Source organism: Mus caroli, unplaced genomic scaffold (genome assembly GCF_978045245.1).
Source record: "Mus caroli unplaced genomic scaffold, Mus_caroli_1 scaffold_7, whole genome shotgun sequence".
NCBI lineage: Eukaryota > Metazoa > Chordata > Mammalia > Rodentia > Muridae > Mus > Mus caroli.
The window spans coordinates 735,001-757,420 of NW_028227262.1; the positions used below are offsets into that span (position 1 = coordinate 735,001).

Here is a 22,420-nt window from a genome sequence, read left to right on the forward strand (position 1 = left end):
ATACATTAAATAAGTAAATAAAAAGAAGAACTTTAAATTGTTAATTAAGGTAAATTCAAGATGTCTAGCAGTTTATCATGAGAGTTTCTAATAGCAGACGCCTCCAAGAGTATGTTTTTAAATTAAATATAACAAAATACTTCATTACTATTGTGTATGTATTGCATATGGATATATATAGCTATATAGTATTTAATGTCTCTGAAATCATATGCATCTTAAGAATGAGATGCATATTTGTTAACGTGATAATAGTAATTCTTGTCTTGATGAGAAACATATCATTGGTATGTGTCATAGTCAGTGGGTTCTTATCACAGAACAAATGCTAATAACTATGTATAAGGAAAGGAAGTATATTGAGTGAATGTATACTTTTCAGGAAGGCCTTTTATTCTGTGTCCTTTTAGAAAGACAGTGCTTTAGCTGGGTCTGGTGGTGCATGCCTTTGTAGCACTCTGGAGGCAGAGGCAGGTAGATCTCTGTGAGTTTGAGGCCAGCCTGATCTACAAAGTGAGTCTAGGAGAACAAGAGGTATTACACAGAGAAACCTGTCTTGAAAAACCAAAAAGAAGGAAAAAAAAAAAAAAAAGAAAGAAAAAAGAAAGAGATTACTTTATGTTTTATAAAGATTTTCATTTAAGTTGTTTTGAAAGGGGAAAACTGAAATGGATTTTTGTGAGAATTCTTACTGTGATAAATCTAATAAATATTTCCATTTGATTTCCTGAAGATGTGCTAGTAATGTAAGCTTCCTGGTGAGTCTTACACATGGTGGGTTGTCTTGTAGGTGCCTAAGCCCCTGCCTCAGCCTATAGACTCTTCTTCTGCCCTTCCAAAGGATCCAGTATTGAGGAAAGAAAAACTGCAGGACCTTATGAGCCAGATTCAAGGAACTTATAACTTTATGCAAGTATGAGCTGTGTTATTTTATTTTATTTTTTGTTTTGTTTTGACTTTATTGTATTTTTTGTTCTTTGACAATTTCTTACATTACATCATATCCAGTTCAAATTTCCCTGTCCCATGGTCCCTTGTATCCACCTATACTTTCCAGTCCCACCTTCATATTCTCTCCCCTCTCTTAAAAAAAAAAAAAAAACAACATAGCATTTAGTTAATGCTATCTGCATGTGTGTGAGTGTGGGCTCATTTACCAAAGCAAAAGCAATCTATTCACGGACACAGACCTAAAGAAAATTGATATGTGTCCCATCTCCTATGTCCTGCCTCCCTCCCCTCATGCATGATAGCACCCCAGAATATATCAAGGGGTGTTATGAGTCCCTGTCTCATCCATGTTGGAATAGTGGCTGGCTTGGACTTCTGTAGATTACTATAAGTTCATGAGTGCAAAAGCTATGTCATATCCAGAAGAAAGCATTTCAGGACACGCCTCCCTATTTGGGTCTCACACTTTCTATGCTCTCCTCTGGGATATTCCCTGAGCTGTGAAGGAGTTGATACAAATGTCCCATTTAGAGCTGAGCATTCAAGACACTCTACACACTTTGACCACTTATGAATTTATGCATTGACTGATGCTTACTGCCCAAAAGCTTCTTTGATCAAGGATGCTAGTAGTACTAATCTGTGGGTATAAATATATGTATTTAAAAGGCAGTTTGAAAAAAATCCATTTATCAAAACAGTACCAGTAGTTTTTCTTCCTAGAGTCTCTGGTCCCTGCAGCCCTAAGTCTTGGGCATATAGTATCAGGGACAAATTACTTCCTGTGGAACAGGCATAATGTTCAACCAGGAAATGGTTGGCTGTTCCCATAACTTTCCTGTCACACATTTTGCCTATGAGACATTTTAAAAATGACTCTTAAGTGATATTTCTGGAACTAGTAACTTGTGTATGAAACATTGTGTTGAAATTCTTAAGACTCTAGATCCCATTATGTAGAATGGTGTCCTAGTTCTTCAGTTTCCTTGCTATCAGGACAAGTTGTTTCATTTTCTGCTTTGTTGTTGTTATTATTTTCTAATGTGAAAAAATTGCAGTCTTCACTTCCTAAGTTTGTTGTGTGTAAAGAAATTAATTAAATATATCAAAATATCATGTGTATAAGTGTCAGGACTGCTGCAGATTTTTGGTAGATGTATTAAAACTGAGAGCCATGTTAGCTGCTTGGTCTTTCCAGGTCCCACTGCCTAAAAATTTATGAGACACTCATCACCTGTCTTCAAAGCTATAGAAGATTGGAAATTTGTGCTAAATCAATAATTAAATTGTGTAAAAGACAATTTTCCCCTTGAAGACAGGGTCTCCTCACTGTGTAGTTCTGCTAGTCTGGTACTCACAATGTAGACCAGGCCGGTCTGGAATTCATAGAGATCAGCTTGCTTCTGCTTCCCAGGTGCTGGAATTAAAGGTGTGACCACTAATCCATTATAAAATTCTGTGTTTAATTAAATTGTATGACTAAGACTCTTAGAAAATTTCAGAGCAGCATTATATTACTGAGGCCTCTCAAGTAAACAAAGTAAATTTAAATAGAGGAAATAAGTCTTGAGCTTTGGCTGTAGGCCTGGGTGTAAACACCAGTACTGTTTCTTGACAGCTGCATAACTCAAGTCAAATTCTTTAATTTCCAGCCCTCTAGTTTGCAGAGTGAAAGATAATTTGATTATCTTTCATTTTATTTCAAGATAAATGAAAGAGGAAAGATGCTTTCTGCAAATTTCTAGCTTCAGTAAGCAGAGTCTGGGAAGTTTTCTTAAGAGAACCCTGTTATACAGATATGAGAAGGGCATAGTTTCTCATCATAAAATGTTTACCAGCAGGAACCAGTAAGTAGTTGAGATAAAAATAATTAGACCTTCACATTTGTTAGGTATAATAAAAATTTAAGTTCAAACTAGACTAAGACTAACATTTTATGCTTAAGACTCAGATCAGGCCTGCATATCATATAGAATTTCTAGTTTTAATACTTGACCCAATCTTGAGGTTTGTTTGACAGTAACTTTAGGGTTTAGTTTTAACTCTTCAACTTGTTAACATCACAAGGTAGAAATTAGCTACTTGCCAGCAGCTTAGCTAGCATCTTTGGTAATAGCTATGGTCAATACAGTGAACTACTTATTAAACGAATCATCTGTGTTTCTTTTTGCTATCGAAAATCTTCTCTTTAGGAATCTGTTCTAGATTTTGACAAACCCTCAAGTGCAATTCCATCATCACAGCCGCCTTCAGCTTGTCCAGGTAACCCACTAGGAACATAGTAATTCTAAAGACTTAAACAGCTTTGGAGCTAACAGTCATTTCTTTTATGGATCATTCACTCACTGCAGATAGCTTAAGTGTGTTAATTTATTCTAGTTGTATCCATTAATCAGTAGAGTTACATAGGGATAAATTATCATTAGGACGTAAGCATCCTTTAGTAACGTATTTATATTTGTTAGAAAATATAACATCCTCAGATGGGCAAGTAAAAATGCCTAATAGCTGCTTTAGCAACTTTCCATGTTCTTTCTGGGATTGTGATTTCTGAGTACAATCTACTTGACCTTTGAGTTGTAGGTCTAGTGTGGAGGCTTTTGGATCATCCTAGCTGACAAGATTACCTCAATAATACTTAGAACAATGAATATCATGGTAACAAATGATGGCGCCAAAATGGTGTGATGCTTCAAAGCTCAGGGCTGTGGTTCCATGATAATTTCTCCTAAGTAAGGAGTGACATGATCAAAACTACAGTCCAACTGTGGTAAGCATTGAACAGCTGCTAAAGACTGATGCTGTAAGGCTGGTGAAACAAGGAGAATAGTTCACATCATAGTTAACAGAAGTGATTGATATATTAATGAGTGAAACCAAACTGAAAACTATATAATTATAAAAAGTATATTAATATGTATAACCACAGTGAGGAAATCCAAACAAACAGATGACCAACTAAGACTTATTATGAAGATTATGTGTATCAGTGACAACTCACAGTGGCTTAATCTTTGTCTTCTAAATTATTATCCCTAATAATTTTTAAGTGATTGTTTGTTTGTTTGTTTTTAGAAGCTTTGGAATACTGGTTTTACCCATATAACTTTAGAACATCACTATATACCACACATGGAATTAGTGTTTCTGACTAGTATCCAGTCTATTTTCTTCAAAGTTGCAATAGGAACCTGTTCTTCTAATTGACACTTACTTTGTAAAGAATAAACTTTGTTTTGTTAAATTGATATGTATTAACTTTTCTCTCCCGTAATTGTTTGGTTTCCTTTAGTCTCTACAGTATCTGCAGAACAAAACTTGTCCAACCAAAGTGATTTTCTTCAAGAACCATCACAGGTAACTTCTGGATTAATTTGTTTTACACTCTTCTTTGCTGTATGGGGAGGACTTCTTACTTTGGCAAGAGTAATCAGACTTATTCTGATATATCTGATTGAGAAAAAAATGTATTTATCTTAGACCAGCTAGAATAATAGTGTGTGTGTGTGCACGCGCGCATGTGCGTGCGTGTGTGTGTGTGTGTGTGTGTGCACACGCAAGCGAGTACATGTTGTTATTAGTGACAAAGTCTCTTAATGTAGCCCAAGATGACCTTGAAGCCACTTTGTAGCCTAGGCTGGTTTAGAACTTGTGATCCTCCTGCCTCAGGAGTGCTGGGATGTTGGCCTGTGCAAGAATGACCAGTAGCATTTGTCTTTAAATATCTTCTAGGTGAGTCTGCATACCTACATTTAGAACCACTGGTCTCAAACACCATGTTTATTTACCAGTACTTAAAACTACTTCTGGCCACTCTACTTGAAGTGATAATTTTCAGGCAAGAGTAATTGCAACTTATAAATGAATACTAATATAAAGATTTTGTTGTTGTTAAGTAAAATGTTTTGTCCCCACTGTGGTGCTGGATATTGAATGCATCTAGCTTCTGTGGTTGCCTGCCAGGCAAGTGTTGTGCCACTGAGCTACAGCTGAAACCCTATTAAGTGAAACTTTTAAGTAGAATTTATCATTTTGTTTTTAAGCCAGAGTTTTGCTCTGTAGTTCAGGGTGGTCCTGAACTTTTGGTCTTCTTTTTTTATTCTTCTAGCCATGGGGAAATATATGTGTTCCACTGGACTGGCTTCCAGTCTTTTTAGCTTGACTGTTAAGAGGACAAAGGAGGGTTAAGTTAGAGTTTCTGGGATTCCCCTTGTATACAAATATAGCCCAACAGCAACCAGTCCCACTTATGATGGGTAGTTAGTTGCTTTATTACCTTAATTAAAAGTACTAAAAATCAAGCATAATTTTAGAACATTTCCATAATTCTCATATTTTGGTTAGCTATTAATCATGTGTATTAGTATATAAAATGTTCTGAAGTATTAAACAATGTCCCCTGAACTCTTTCTGAGTGGTGGTGGTTAGATGGAGTAGGGTCTGGAAATATAGCTCTGGTTGGCCTTGTAGACCAGGCTGGCCTTTCAAACTCTTTCTGGTGTGTGTGTGTGTGTGTGTGTGTGTGTGTGTGTGTGTATGTGTGTGTGTATGTGTGTGTGTGTGTAACTGGGGCAGAAGCAGTGTATGAATTTAAGTGTTCTGAAATTGAACTATATTATTCTGATCTTGGGTAGATTACTTCACTTTGCTTTGCTTTGCTGCTGCTGCTGCTTCTTAACATCTTCCTCTTCTTCTCCAAAACAAAGTTTCTCTTTGTAGCCCTGGCTGTTCTGGAACTTACTCTGTGGACCAGGCTGGCCTCAAATTTAGAGTTCCACCTGCCTCAGCCTCTGCCTTCCAAGTGCTGGGATTAAAGGTGCTCGCCACCACCACCTGGCCAGAAACAAGCTTTTTAACATAGGGTTTTTCTGTGTAGCCCTGGCTGTCCTGTAACTTTTTCTGTATACTAGGCCAGGCTGGCCTTAAACTCTGCGATCTGCCAGCCTCAGCTTCCCAAGAGTGGGGGTAAAGGTATGCACCACTATTCTTTGTGTGCCTGACTATTCATTGCTTCTTGATGTCACTAAAATGAAGGTAATTATGCTTACTCACCATGTTTGTTAGGATTAAGTATATTAATATATATAACACATTTAGCATACTGCCTGGTACCACTGAGTGCCAGTAAAAGTAATATATCAGGGCCCAGGAAATATGAAGTAAGCACAGTATGTATTGACAATGCTTTTTATCTTCCTTGTGTCTAGGCCTCTTCTCCAGTTACTTGTAGCTCAAATGCTTGCTTGGTGACTACTGATCAGGCTTCTTCGGGATCTGAAACAGAGTTTATGACCTCAGAGACCCCTGAGGTAATGAGACCCATGGTCTTAATTACTTTGCTGTCTCAAAGAATTGCCAAATGAGCTTATTAGTTACTGGCATGATTGATGGAATTAAAATGTTTGTATTTATTAATGCATTAACTTCTGTAGATGTTGTGGTCCTAGAACATACACAGGTCACTATTGTGGCTTTGCCATGTATATAGAACTAATGGTACATATCTTACCTGATATAATAAATATATCCAGAATTATTATTATTCATTTTTTAAAGATTTATTCATTTTGTTTCATTCATGTATGTATGTGTACCACATGGTGTTTGGTGCCCAAGGAGGTTAGAAGAGGACATTAGTTCCTGTAATTGAAGTTATATCGTTTCTAGGAATTGAACCTAGGTCTTCTGCAAGAGCAACAAGGTCTCTTAATCACTGAGCCATTTCTCAGGCCTCTCTATTACTGTTTTTTGGGATGATCTCCTGTAGCACAGGTTGGCCTTGAATTCCTGATCCTTTTGCTCCCACTTTTCAAGTGTAGGGATTTCAGGAGAGTATGGCCAAGCTTAGTCAATTTATTATTTTAACAAATAGCATACAGGGCTGGAGAGATAGTTCAGTGACTAAGAATATATACTGATTTTGGAGAGGAGCCAAATCTTTTTTTAAGTCTCAGCACTCATATCCAGTAGCTCACAACTACCTGTAATTCCAGCCTCAGACTCTGAGACATTTGGCTTCCATGAACACTTGCACTCATGTGCACAAACAGATGTATTCACACATAGACAGACTTAAAAATAAAGTAAAACTCTTATCATTAGCAAAGTATTAGGTTTCCTTATATTATTTTAAATATATAATAAAGAAAAACTTCATGTAGAATTAAGAGAAATTATCATGTAACTGAAGATTTGGTTTTATAGTGTTATTAGCACTGAGGTGAAATGAGTTGTAGTCTTTCTGGCTCAGATCATCAAAAGCATTTTGACAGTATGAGGTTTGTGAGTATAGATCTAAATTTCAGCCTTTGTTCTTTGAGCAAATCCTAGATAGACTTGGATGGGGTGAATTTGGGGTGAATTTATTAGGTTATAATTTTGAGGTGCACTAATAAATGAGAATTCGTTTTAGAATGTAAGAAAACATGGATTATTATTATTATTAAATCTAATAATTTAATTAGATTATTAAAGACTAATAATAATAATAATAATTATTATTATTAGTCTTTATAGTGTTCACTTGCTCTAAATTAGGGTAGTTGGCTTTCTGACAAAGAAAAAGTGATTTTTTTTAAATCAAATGACCTATAATGGTCTGATTTATAATCTGGTTGAAATTGGGCTTTATGTCATATTAAACAATTTGGCTTTATAGGTAAGAATTACTTAAATTAGATGATTTTTTTTTTTTGGCAGAGGACTTAGAAATCCACTATATTTTTAAAATAATTAACTAAGGAACTAATTAAGGCAAAGTTTTTCTTAAACTCAGTCTTTGCATATAAATGGAGTAATATTAGATTATTAGTTGGGAAATAGCAATTTTTGCAGAACTCTTGATGTTGGTAGGAAGTTGAGAACCCCTTGTGTGACACTCTCTTTGTCAGAACCCTATCAAAGCAAGTGTACTGTGCATCCTCAGCAGTCTAGATTTGAAACTGTAAGCAAACGCTGCTCTCTGCATTCCTGTGTTCCCATGTCACCCTAAAGAACTTGCTGACTTGTGTCAGCTTGGGGCTTAGTGTAAGTTAACCTCCTGGCACATGGCAAGCATGGCTGATGCTGCATTTCTTCTCCTCCACAGATGGTGGTCCCCCTCTGCAAGCCAAAGCCAGCTTCTGCACTTGCTTCTCCAAATCCTCCCCTGTCAAAGAGCTTCCAGTTACCTCCTGCAAGTGGGAGTTCAGAAGCCATTAGCACAGCACCCTTTCAGGCCATGCAGACAGTGAGTATGAAAGGGAAACGATGGCTGTGGGCAAGCTGAGGTTTCTCCCACACCTAGCTTTGGTACTGGGTGAAAAATTTGCTTTCATGTTGCTCTTATTTGGGTTGCTGGATTTTAAATCTGTCACTGTTTGTGACAGAGTATTAAATCAACAACCCCCAGAATTTTCAAGAAGTATTTTTTTAATTAAAAGTAGATTTTTTTCATACAATATATTCTGATTATGGTTTCCCTTTCCCTTACTCATCCTAGGACCTCCCCACTTACTCTCCTCTCCAGTCCACACCCTTTCTATCTCTCTTTCAAAAATAAACAGGCATCTAAGTAGTGCTGATAAAGAAAAATAAAATACAAGCAAACAAACAAACATATTGGAATATGACAAAACACCAAACAAGAAAAAGAGCCAAAGGAAAAGCACATAAATGCATTTAGAAGTAAAGATACATACAGGAGTCCATTAAAAATCCCCAAACTAGAAGCCATAGTGTGTGTGTGTGTGTGTGTGTGTGTGTGCGTGTGCGCGCGCGCATGTGCGCATGCATGTGCACACACAAAGGACCTATAAGGTAGGGAAAAAAAATGTCCTGACTTAATATGATATAGACAACCTCCAAAAACGCTATTGAGGTTTTTTTGTGTGTTCACTGCTAGGCGTGGTACCTGCCTTAAGAGTGATTTGTCCAAGGAGTATTTTTATCCGAACCTTGTTTCCTCTCTGAAAATTAACAGGCAAAGCTTTGAACCCATGTGAAAATGAATGTGATTGATCCCTAATACTCCCTCCTCACAAAAGGAATATGTGAGTGATAAACATTGTTTTGGCAACAGTTATGTATATTATTAATCATTACTGATACTGCATTACTTAAGGTTTTAGCTTTAATAACCTGAAGTAAGAGATAAGTTAAAATTCATTTAATTTTATTTTAGTCTCATTCTGGCTCACAGAGTTTTAGGTTTCTTCAGATTTGTGTGTATTCTGAAAATGTATTTCTCTAGAAATTGTAGTGTAAGTCTGGGCAGTGGTGGCGCACGCCTTTAATCCCAGCACTTGGGAGGCAGAGGCAGGTGGATTTCTAAAGTTCCGAGGCCAGCCTGGTCTACAGAGTGAGTTCCAGGACAGCCAGGGCTACACAGAGAAACTGTCTCAAAAAACAAACAAACAAACAAACAAAAAAAAAAACAAAGAAGGAGGAGGAGGAGGAGGAGAAGAAGGAGAAGGAGAAGAAGAAATTGTAGTGCAAAACTTTTTTAAGAGTAATATTTCAGGGGCTGGAGAGGTGGCTCAGTGGTTAAGAGCATTTGCTGTTCTTACAGAGGACCCAGATTTGATTTCCGGTACCTACATGGTGGCTTACAGCTCTCTGTAACATTCTATAACATCCACTGGATCCCATACCCTCTTTTGGCCTTTCTGGGCAGCAGCTGTCGACATGGTGCACATATTATATATGAAGCCAACATGTACACACCCAAAGAAAAATCTTTTAAAAAGAAAAGAATGAAAAAGATAGTGTGACACTAGATTGTGTATTTTGGGGGAGAAAACCATTCAGTAAGGGAGTAAGTGCCTTTATTGTTAGTGTTTCCTGCTTCACACTAGCACCTTGCAAATAATAGTAGTGGGTGAACAGTGTAGAGCAGGCCCAGTGCAGGGCTGCTGAACTCCCCCTACTATGGCTGGACTGTTTGAAGGTCTTTTTCTCCTTGCTTTTCTACTTTCCCTGGCAGTCTCATAATATTAGCACTCAAATTTATTTTTTCTTTTGCCTAATCAAAAGCAGACAGTGGTTCATCACATGATGAAATAGAATCCTTCATCTATATTACCTATTGAAGTATAGTCTAACCTGTCAGACTAGTCCACTGGGCTTGTCTTGTGTGGTTTTGTCATAGTGCCTCTTTATTGATGGCTCCCTGTCTGCTCTTCCTCTTTGAAGCCTGCCCAGTTCAAACAGGTTCTGTTGTATTGATTTTATCGGGGGTTTCTGCCCTACTCTATCCCATTTAGCTCCTGTGTAAACAACAGAGAGACATCAACTGTGGTACTGTGATAGGCAGGCTCTACACTATTCTAACCCAACTAGTCTATTAATAACCAGATAAATGTCCCGTTATTTGCTGAGTCTTGCTCTGTTCCATGTGTCCTCAGGGCAATCTTTTCTTGGTCCTCATGGTCCATCCTGTCTCATGGAGATCTCCTCCTTTTCCTCTCCTTTGCCCTCTCTTCTTGTCCCTACCTGAGATTCCCTCACTCGATCTGAATTTCTGTCCTCTTTTTTTCTCCTGCCCAGTTACAAGCTCTACCTTTTTATTTACCAAGCAGGTACTATTGGGGAACATTCTTTACAGAACATTGGTCAATACAATGCCCATGTCCATAGTGGGGTACAGAACTCAGTATCTGAATACACAGCATACAAGACAAACCCAACATTTCTCCTTTTTTTTGTTTTTTGTTTTTTGTTTTTTGTTTTTTGTTTTTTTTTTTTTTTTCAAGACAGGGAGGGTTTCATGTGTAGCCCTGGCTGTCCTGGAACTCACTCTGTAGACCAGGCTGGACTCCAACTCAGAAATCCACCTGCCTTTGCCTCCCAAGTGCTGGGATTAAATGCGTGTGCACCACCACGCCTGGCTTTTTTTTTTTTTTTTAAAGTTCAATAAATGTCTCTTTCTCTTCTAAAGTATATAAAATAAGAACAATTATGAAAAACTATTATGTAAGGTTTACATTGACAGTATCTAGTCTATTTGTATATATCAATTTAGGAGAAAGTACTCTATTATTTATTCTATCTTGGTGAGTTCAGAGTTTTGTACCTAAATCATTTAAATAATCTTACAATAAAAGCTTAACTTGTTTAGGATTTGAGAAAATATGTTTAGGTATAAGAAGATGTTTTTAGGTTGGTAATACAAGTTATGATAGAAATCATAATCACCAAGGTAGAATAAATAATAGTATTATAAGATTATAACTATGTAGTCTTCAACCCCATCAGAGACTTGTGAAGGGATAAATAGTACCTGAGTATACAGGAAGTGCAGAGCAAGCACCTTCCAAAACTATAGAAATGTCAGAGATAATTGGCTGCCTAGTCTCCCAAATTTTCTTTAGAACATTGGAGCTCTATCTTCAGCCTTTTGGCCCAGAATATCTGAGACTTTTTTTGTGAAGCAGGAATTAGAAAGGGCTTACCTACCTTGTCTTTGCAAAGCTTGGCAGTTGATTTTCCTGCATCTCTCTCTCTCTCTCTCTTTCCCTTTCTCTCTTTCTTTCTCCCCCCCCCCTTTTTTTGTCCAATTTGGACATCATTGTTAGCAGTTAAAATGATAATTTTTTAAAATTTTTTTTTATTTTTTATTTTTTTGTTTTTTGAGACAGGGTTTCTCTGTATAGCCCTGGCTGTCCTGGAGCTCACTTTGTAGACCAGGCTGGCCTCGAACTCAGAAATCCGCCTGCCTCTGCCTCCCAAATGCTGGGATTAAAGGAGTGCGCCACCACGCCCGGCTAAAATAATAATTTCTTGTCAATTGGCTAGCTTGCCACTTTTGAAGCAAATTCCATATGGAGGTTCTTCCATGCTCATTTCATCATCTTCTTTGAAGTAGAATTGAGGTGCTGCTGGAGCTGACATGTTTATTATCCAAAAAGCCTTAAAATAATAAAAGATCTTAGCTGGGCGTGGTGGCACCCGCCTTTAATCCCAGCACTTGGGAGGCAGAGGCAGGCATATTTCTGAGTTTGAGGCCAGCCTGGTCTACAGAGTGAGTTCTAGGACAGCCAGGGCTATACAGAGAAACCCTGTCTCAAAAAAAAAAAAACCAACCAACCAACAAACAGACAAAAATAATAAAAGATCTTTAAATGCCATATTCTGTGGATCTCAAGTTTTTGAAGACTGACTGGATATCTATCTATCTATCTATCTATCTATCTATCTATCTATCTATCTATCTATCAATCAATCATATATGTGAATAGGCAAAGATTGCTCATTTTTAGATATTTATTATATGTTCAACCAAGGGAATATATTTCTGTAATAAACTAAACTAGTATCTAACATGACCATAAGTTTAGCTGATTAACTATTAATTTGTGTTAATATTTAACTTTTTAATTATCCTAAATAGCTTATAATAGCAGCTTTTAAAGGATTAGAGCGCAACATTGCATTTTAAAGAATTTTGTAGGTACAATACCTTAAAAGGAGTCGATACATACTATGTTTCAACCAAATATAATCTTAATTTCTAGCAATCTGTTCAAATCTTCTGGCTCTTTTTCATTCACTGGCTCATCTGTCTTTATTTGTGCCTTGCTTGTTCTCTCTTCAACCTGTCTCTGTAAAACTGTCCTGGTAAAACTGCTTCCTTCTTTCTCTGAACCTCAAGTAGTTTCCCTTTCCTCTCTTTTCTCATGAGAGCTAGGCATATTTTATTCTGTGAAATCGTTCTCTAATTCATCACTTTGTCTGCCACTCAAGACACCACTTTAAAGCATGAGTGCTTTCTTCTACCAACTATCTTTATCTTCAATGATAGGGATTAAAGATAAGTACTAAGGACATGCCTGTATTATAGCCAGAGGGATTAAAGATGTGTGCTAAGAGCACGCCTTTAATCCCAGCACTTGGGAGGCAGAGGCAGGTGGATTTCTGAGTTCGAGTCTAGCCTGGTCTACAGAGTGAGTTCCAGGACAGCCAGAGCTACACAGAGAAACCCTGTCTCAAAAAACCAGTGCAACACTTCTCTGATCAAAATTCAAAGCAAAATAAGTGTATGGTTATAAATAGAAATATTTAAAAATTCGATAGATTTAGGACAGAATAAATATGTCATAAACCACTAACAGTAGCTTTTGACCAGGTTTATAGTATCAGGCATGAAATCCATGCTGTGGTACAGGCTTCATATCCAGTCAGAAAATAGCAGGTTACCTTATTAAACATTATGCCATGACAGTGCCAGTTGGCTCTTTTTGCCAGGTTGGTATTATAACATGCAGGGCCCGTCACCAGTTGAGACTTGATGTCTTTTCTCCTCTAGTAGCTCCAGTAGCAACTTCTAGCACTGTGTAAGTCATCCAGAAGGGAGAGAGTTTCTTAGTCAGTTTGATTTCTCTTATGTCCTGCATCCAAATGAGTGGCATCTTCAGCAATAGGGTCCTACTACCTTGTTATGGTAGGCAACCCAGAGTAATGGCAGTACCCTGTGCTGTTTGGACCATTCTTGACCAGTAACTCAGAGGGAGGAATTCCTTGATTTGGTACTGTTTATTTATGTGAGATATGGTTTCACTATAGCCCTGCCTGGCCTGGAATTCACTCTGTAGACCAGTCTGGACTCGAACTCCTTTAAAGAGGCTCATGTTTCTGCCTTCCAAGTTCAAAGGCATGCAATATTATACTCCAACATAAGGATAATCTCTTTTGTACTGTGTGGAAGCATCATCTGTCAATAAAAAGCTGATCGCCCATTAGCAAAAGGCAGAAAGTAGAAGGTGGGAGTTCTGGTAAAGAGATTGGAACTCTGGGAGATAGAGGCAAGAGATTTACCCCAGACTTGGAGGATGTTAGATGTATGAAACAGAGGAGAGGTATCTAGCCATTTGGCAGACAGAACAGTTTAAATAGGTTAAATAAATCACAAGCTGTTATTACCTTGAAACAACTCAAAGTTACCTGGAAGGAGGTAACCTCCAGTGACACATTATTGAGATCAGAATGGCCTGTGGGCTCTTATCTATAGGGCATTGTCTTGATTGCAAATTGAGGTAAGAGGACCCAGAAAGCCCTCTCATTTCCCTGTGGTGTGGTGTGTGGTGTGTGTATGTGTGTGTGTGTGTGTGTTTGGTTATCCTTAGGCAGGTGGTCTTAAGCTGAATAAGAAAGCTAGGTTAGCAAGAGTTTAGGAGCAAGCTGTCTTACAGCATTCCCCTGTGGGTTCTACTCTACTTCCTTGACTGTGATTGAGCTTCATGGTGAGATGTAATGTTGCATGGGCTAGCAAGCAGGTCTGCTTTCAAGTTTCTGCTTCAGTTTTTGTCCTGACTTGCCTCAGTGATGAACTGTGACTTGGAAGTATAAGCCATACAAATCCTTTATAAATAAAATACTGGTCAGAGTTCTTTTTTTTTTTTTTTTTTAAAGATTTATTTATTTATCACATATAAGTACACTGTAGCTGTCTTCAGACACACCAGAAGAGGGAATCAGATCTCATTATAGATGGTTGTGAGTCACCATGTGTTTGCTGGGAATTGAACTCAGGACTTCTGGAAGAGCAGTCAGTGCTCTTAACCGCTGAGCCATCTCCAGCCCCTGTTTTTTGTTTTTAATCACAGTAACAAAAGAGAAACTAGAACACTAGATTAGATTATAATTCCCAATATTTCTCCCTCCTTGAACCTCTATTTTACTTCTATGAAGTTACTTATTCTAGGTAGAAATGAAACCATATATTTCTTTTCAAAAGCAATATTATTTATTGTTATCATGTGCAAAGCACTACAGCTTGCATATGGAGGTCAGAGGACAATTATAATGCAATTAGTTCTCTTCTACCACCTTTACCTGGATTAACTCAGGTCACTAAGGTTTCTCAGTAAGTGTCTTTACCCAGGGAGCCATCTCATCTTTTCCCAATTGTTTTTTAACTTGCTTGTTTCACTAACATAATGTTTTTGATATGTAATATATATTATATTTTCATTCTTTTTATGGCTGAATAATACTTAATGTACTTGTCTCATTTCATTTAGATTTTTTTGACGTTTTACTATTAGGAATAATGTTGCTAAGCTTGTATGTGTTCAACTCTTGACTTTTACTCCTTTTGGGAGAATATCTAGACATGAAACTAGTGGGTTTATGTTTATCTTCACAAGGAACCATCATCTGTTTTCCACAGTGCTTGTACTATTTTACCTTTCCAGCAGTAAAAAGATTACAGTTCCCCTGCTCCCTGTTTAGTCTTGCTTTCCATCTTTTGACAATGGTGGACCCAAAGGGTATGAACTGATATCCCGTAGTGGTCTTGGTTTACATTTCCCTGATGACTAAGGATGATCATGCTCCTCGATCTTAGTTGTTTGTTGTCTTTGGAGAAATGTCTGTTCAAATCCTTTGCTCATCTAGTGCCTTAGGATCTGGTGGAGTGGTACAGATGGTATTGAGGCACTTCCTCTGAACCATACCCAGTGGCTTTGTGTGCTCTTTCTTTTAAGGTGTTTAATGTCAACGCACCTCTGCCTCCACGGAAAGAACAAGAAATGAAAGAATCTCCTTATTCATCTGGCTACAATCAAAATTTTACTTCATCAAGTACACAGACAGTATCCCAATGCCAGCTCCCAGCTGTACACATAGACCAGACAACTCAGCCTCCAGAGACTGGTATGACCTCTGCATATATTCTTTATAAGTACCACATGCCAACTTGGTGCTTTACTGGAGTACCCTCTATAGCCCCTCTGAAAACTTAGACAGTAGCCTTTCAAGTAAACAGTCTGTAGTGGCCTTACAGCGGTAAAATACTTATCTCTTTAATGTTTGTCTGGTAGTAAGACGTTTTGATGTATTTTCTTCCATTTAGTTAAGTTTACCTCTAGTGGATAATTAATTAAACCACTTTTGCTCCTGGAGGGCCTCATGTGCATATGTGCTGTACCCTCCCAAGAGCTCTGTGGATTCTCAAATGAAAAATACACACACCAGCTAATTTTTATATGCCTTGACTAGCTCAAGGGCTGGGCACTTCTAAACCTCTCCAAGGCTAGCACACATTTCCTTCCTGTATTCCTGGCTTAACATCTTTTAAAATCTATATTTTATATCTGCTTGCTGTCTTCTGGGGAGCCTCCCCATAGGGCCACATCCCCTTTCCATCTACATTGTTGGATGATTTCTCCCCTTCAGCTCTTAAATCTGATCCCTCTGTCTCCGAGTTATGGCGATTTCCTTCTTCTTCCCCTCTCTCCTGGTCCCTTGCCTGTGCAATCTCGAAGTCCTACCCAGTCTCCCTGCCCAGCCTTTGGCTGTACGCAATTCCTAATTACCAATTGAAGCTAGCTAGGGACAGGGACCCTCAGGTCTGGAAGCATGACTTTTGGGAGCTGAAATAAGACAAAGTATTAGAACCAATTCCCAACATTTACCTACTAATTTAACTTTTGAAGGCTTTTTTTGTTTGTCTTATTTTTGTTTTGTTTTTGTTGTTTTGATTTTTTGTTTTTCAAGACAGGGTTTCTCTGTGTAGACCTGGGTATCCTGGAACTTGCTTTGTTGACCAGGCTAGGCTTGAACTCAGAGATCTCTTTGCTTTTGTCTCCCAAGTGCTGGGATTTAAGTTGTGTGCCACTGTGCCAGGCCCTTAGCCTTTTTGTTTGTTTGTTTGTTTGTTTTAAAGAAATCTTTTTTTTTTTTTAGATTTATTGGTGGTGGGTGCTGGGGGTCTTCTGAAAGAACAGGAACTGCCCTTAACTGTTGAACCATTTCTTCAGTTCCCTAATTTGAACTATGAAGAGATAGAACTTGAGTGGCTGCTTTAGTCTGGTTGGCTCTTGATTTCAAGTTTGATTGCTTTCATTATCTAGACAGAGGCTGAGCTAGATAGGGCCTCTAGAGGTTCTGGTGGAGATTGAAAAGCTATTGTTCTACACTGTGTTACCCCTTAAGTACAGATGATGGGTTTTATAGAAAATAAAAACTAAAGTGAGGAGATAAATGCTATTGTACTGTTAGCTCATAGACAGTTTTAACCTTTTAAAGCTGTTTTGAATGCTGAAAGCATAGGTAACCTTTTTAAGGTTTATTTATTTTTTTCCTTTTTAAAATTTATTACCTTCCTTAATACAAAAGCACTGGTAGGTTTGTAGTGTTGGTATTGAAGCCCTTGACATGCTGAGCAAATGAGCTGAGCCTCTGGGTACTTTTCCCTTTAATGGTGAGAGGTTAAGGGGAGATCCCAGATCTTGCTGTGGAGGCACTCATTCTGCTGTTACCGTATTGCTGAAACAGAGGCACTTTACCTAACAGACACTGAGGTCATAGACTTTCTCAATTTTGAATTCTAGTAAGATTATAATTCATGGCCAAGGGATGTAGTTCAGCTATAAAGTGTTTGTCTAACATGTCAGAAGTCCTAGGTTTCATCTTCAACACTGGCATCAACTGGGCATGATGGATGATGGCTACAATCTTAGAACTTGGGAGTTGAAGACACCAAGATAAGAAGTTCATGATTATCCTTGGCCAGCTTGTGCTACATGAGAACCTCCCACTCTCCACCCCTCCCCCCCAAATTAGGATTTTCTTTTACTCCTTGATCTGGAATTTTTAGCTTGAGATGTCTTACTTTGTAGTCCTAGTGCATCAGGAACTTGTAGTGTAGACTAGTATGGTCTCTAAGCCAGAGAGAGTCACCTGTCTCTGTCTTCAAGTACTGCTTTTAAAGGCATACATCACGATACCTGGAATCATTCTTAACATTTTTACACCTTGTAAAAGTAGGGGCTTTTCTAGAACTATTCTTGCTCTGAATAATGTTATGGAAACCTCTATTATTATTTATTATAAACTTTAGGCATAGTAGCTGGGTGTTTTCTAGGCTATTCTAACCCAACAATGCTGGCCTGGCCTATTTAACAGCCACATGGCCTGTTACCTGCACTCTTAAGTCTCGCCTGGCACCCACTTCTTTGTTCACCTCCCAGTGATGACTCCCCTGGTTCCCACCTGAAACCTTCTCTCTGGGTCTGAGAGTCCCGCCTTCTCCTCTCCTGGCCAGCAATAGGCTGCACAGCCCTTTATTTAGCCAATCAGAAGATGGTGAAGAACAGTGTTTTATAAAATATTGAGTCAGGAGATGCTTCAAAATAATGACAGTACTAAAGTAGGGACTGCTACAGATCCCTGCGTACAGAAATCAGCATTTGAATACACAGTGCACAAAAACATCCTCCCTTGTGCATTCCACACTGGCTATAACTCTATATCTGCTTACCAGTAACTCCTTTTCATTTCCTACTGGCCCCTGGAATCAACCATTCTACTTTATGAGTTTGAATTTGACTACTCTGCCTACCTCATGTAAGTTGGCATCATATGCTTATTCAATATAACCCCTGTAAAGCTCACTTATACTGTGACATGTGCCAGATTTTTTCCCCTTTATAACTGAGTAATATTCTATTTCTCATATATGCTCATAAATCATAAGTATGTTTTTAAAGGGAGAAAATATATGTTAGAGGTATATATATACATATATGTATATGTATATATAAATATAAATATAAAAATATATATAAATATAAATATATATATATATATACATATATAAAACACATAGCAATATATTTTTATGTATATTGACAAATGGGGCCTTTGGAACCATTTAATTCTTGGCTCTAAATTGTGTTCTCTTAAGGTGCAGGTTATCATCCTGATGGAACTGTTCAAGTAAGCAATGGCAGCCTTGCCTTTTACCCAGCACCCACGAGTATGTTTCCCAGACCTGCTCAACCATTTATCAGTAGTCGGGGGGCTCTGAGAGGGTGTTCACATGGAGGGAGGTTACTAATGAGTTCCTATCAGTCTCCTGGTGGCTACAAAGGTATGCTTTTAATCTAGTGTACTAAATTATTTTAATCTATATATTAACCTGATTGAAATTTGACTTTTCTCTTGTTCTTTTTTTTGTGATTCCCATTTATAATTGTCTGTTAGTAGATGAATTGTTTTTTTACTTATGCTCTTAAGCATTGAGTTATCTCTCCAGCACTCCAGTACTTTAGCATACTTATTCTCTGCACAGACCTAACTTGCTGTCTGCAAAGAGGATTAATTCTGTGATTTACTAAAGAAGCTTGGTTTTCATGTGGGATTTTGATTTTCATGTTTGAATTGTACTTTTTTACTGATTGATTTACTCTTAAAATGTGCCCTAATTGCCGGGCGGTGGTGGCGCATGCCTTTAATCCCAGCATTTGGGAGGCAGAGGCAGGTGGATTTCTGAGTTCGAGGCCAGCCTGGTCTACAGAGTGAGTTCCAGGACAGCCAGAGCTACACAGAGAAACCCTGTCTCAAAAAGCCAAAAAGAAAAAAGTGCCCTAATTAGACAAAGCTCATTTGCAGGTTACTTTCAAACTATACTTCAGATAACAAGAGAATTTGAGTCCCTATAGTGGACTGCTAAGATTTAGTTACAGTTCTAAGTATTGTGGTGGCAGCTTGATATTAGCAAAAGTACTTGATGCTGAGGTTTTAAGTGCCTAAGTACATTAGTCCCATCTTTGCCCAACCACAACTTGTGTTTCAACAGTATTAGAAGTCAGGAGAAAATACTGGATATGGTGGTGCATGCTTTTAATCCAGCATGTGGGAGGCAGAGGCATGTGGATTTCTGAGTGTGAGTCCAACTTGATCTATAGAATGAGTTCTAGGACAGCCAGGATTACACAGAAATACCATGTCTAGAAAGATAAACAAATAAGTAAATAAATAGCCAGCAGAATTATGTGTATTTTGCTATAGAAACATTGTAGTATGTTTTTACTTAAAGACACATATCTCTTTTGCTCTGGTCCATGGTGCCAGCAAGATGGGCAAATATTATGGTCTCTGTACTACCAGGAAGCTCCACAGTATGTGACAGGACTAGAAGTGGCATGGCAAACTGTACAAGAAATACACGCCCACTTGGGCACAGCCTTAGGGGTTATCCTTTTAGAGGTGCTCATGCAAAGGGAACTAACTGTGCTGGAAAGAGCAGGGGTTGAAGCCAAATAGCCAAGTTTTGCTGTTAGAAAGTGTGTCAGGATTCAGCTCATCAAGAATGGCAAGATGAGGGGCTGGTGAGATGGCTCAGTGGATAAGAGCACCCGACTGCTCTTCTGAAGGTCCAGAGTTCGAATCCCAGCAACCACATGGTGGCTCACAGCCATCCGTAAGGAGATCTGGTGCCCTCTTCTGGAGTGTCTGAAGACAGCTACAGTGTATTTACATATAATAAATAAATAAAATCTTAAAAAAAAAAAGAATGGCAAGATGATCACAGCATTTGTGCCCATTGATGGAAAATGATGAGGTTCTGGTTGTTGGATTTAGTCAAAAAGGTCATGCTGTAGGTGATAGTCTTGGAGTCTACTTTAAATTGTTAATGTAGCTAGTGTTTCTCCATTGGCCCTATACAAAGGCAAGAAGGAAAGACTAAAACTATAAATTCTGGCAATGGAAAACACAGTAATAAAATTTCATATTCTGATAAAAACAAAAAAAGAAAACATATCTAATGGTGCCATTGTAAGATCTGTCCAATTTTTTCCCCTCCAGTTTAACTTTTAAAGCCACAGAGTTTGTTGAACTTCATTTCCTATCGTTTTATGTATGTTGTTTGTTAATTCATTAGGTTTTGATAGTTACAGAGGACTTCCTTCAGTTTCAAGTGGGAATTACAGCCAGGTGCAGCTGCAAGCTAGAGAATATCCTGGAACAGCTTACTCTCAAAGGGTAAGTAGAAATAGCTGTTGCTGCTAAATTTTGGAACAGTTGTGGTTGTTAGATATAAACATTTTTCCTATCATCAAGTGAGATGGAATTTGAAAGGACCTTAATCATGTTCACATAAGCTCAGTTACTCTTCCATTTTATAGGAAAAGGGTTCAGAGGTTAAATTTCTTGTTTGTGGTCACATAGCAAGTAAATGGGGTAAAAATTGGATTGCAAACTTTTTTCTAAATTCCCAAGCTTCTGTATCTTATAATGTTACTAAATTGCCTTCAACTTAACTTACCTGTTATATATAGCAGAGTTCATCTTTACAAGTTTAATTGTTTTGTTTATTTGGATTTTGACCACTTAGCAAATTTTCTTCCTTATATCTGACAAGACTGATAGGGGTTTACACATTGCATTTTAGCAAACTTTGTAAACTTTCTATCATATTTAGATTAACATACTACACCAGTGTTTTTCTTTTAAAACTTTGTTTTATTTACTTTGTGTGTGTGTGTGTGTGTATGTATATATATACCGTGGTATATATAGAGAGGTTAGAGGAAAATTTGTAGGCATGGATTATCTCTGTCATGTGGATTCTGGGGATTCAGTCAGGCTTGGTTACTACTGTCTTCACTCACTAAGACTTCTTTCTGTCCCTAGTCTTTACATTGATTTACAGTCTGGGTCATATTGAAGAATTTATGTGCTTTTCTTGCTATACTGTGCCCTTTATGAAGATGAATGACAAAGGCCACTGTCTGCTCCTGTGATTACTCAGCACTGACTGACAAAGGCCATTGTCTGCTCTTGTGATTACTCAGCACTGTACTCGTTTCCTAGATGCTAATTAATTAATCTGTATTTTTAATTTTCGTGCCAAGTTAAAATATTCATGTATTCATTTCAGGATAATTTCCAGCAGTGTTATAAAAGATCGGGAACATCTAGTGGTCTTCAGGCAAATTCAAGAGGTAAGGGTACTTATCTGCATAGATTTACCTAAAGCAAGCTTTTACTTCAATATATCCTCTACCAACTTCTCTTTAAAGCACAACGTTTTCACCATTTCTCTCTTGAAGTTTTCAGTTTGCTAACCAAAATTGAAATTCAGTGCTAACCTGAATGGAATGAGGCAATAGATTATTAGGAAAGGTATTAACACTGTCAGTCTAGTTGTGTATGTTTTCTAAAAAGTGTTATTTTCTTTATGTGAACATAATTTAACCTTCTTTTTGTTATATATTTTTTATTTGCTTATTTGTAGTGTGTGTGTATATGTGTGTGCCTGTATGCTGCAAGTGCATGTGAATTTGAGTGTGCTTGTGTCAAAGCACACACGTGGAAGTCAGATAATTTAACCTTTGACACAATTTCCTATGCTAAATTTAGGTTGAGTCTGATGATTCAGAAAGATGGCTTTAAAAAAATTTTTTTTTTAGATTTATTATTATTATTTTTTTAGTGTTTTTTACCTGCATGTTTGTCTGTGCACCACGTGCATGCTTGGTGGTCCCTTTGGAGGTCAGAAGAAGGAATTGGATCCCCTGGAAATGGTGTTACAGATGGTTGTAACCCACCATGTGGGAACTGAACCCAGGTCCTCTGCAAGAGCAACAAGTGCTTTTAACCATTGAACCACTTCTCTAGTCCCCAGAATGATGGCTTTTAAAATGAATGGTGCTTGTGTTAGTGCAATGATAGATTTGAATAAGCAGCAGTTAAAACATAGGGC

At 37.8% G+C, this 22,420-nt stretch overlaps 1 protein-coding gene across 5 annotated transcripts in view; it reads left to right on the top strand.

Moving 5' to 3' along the window:
* Caprin2 (caprin family member 2) overlaps positions 1-22,420 on the top strand; it is a 57,484-nt gene that overhangs the window by 33,188 nt on the left and 1,876 nt on the right. For 3 of the 5 annotated variants that reach the window (XM_085839757.1, XM_085839753.1, XM_085839754.1), the window contains exons 10-18: positions 791-913; positions 3,144-3,213; positions 4,244-4,308; positions 6,159-6,260; positions 8,039-8,179; positions 15,414-15,582; positions 18,617-18,802; positions 20,597-20,697; positions 21,596-21,659. In XM_085839757.1, coding sequence (XP_085695883.1) covers positions 791-913; positions 3,144-3,213; positions 4,244-4,308; positions 6,159-6,260; positions 8,039-8,179; positions 15,414-15,582; positions 18,617-18,802; positions 20,597-20,697; positions 21,596-21,659 — 1,021 coding nt within the window. The remainder of the gene's footprint in view (positions 1-790; positions 914-3,143; positions 3,214-4,243; positions 4,309-6,158; positions 6,261-8,038; positions 8,180-15,413; positions 15,583-18,616; positions 18,803-20,596; positions 20,698-21,595; positions 21,660-22,420) is intronic. The other 2 variants (XM_085839756.1, XM_085839755.1) reach the window with 2 other exon arrangements.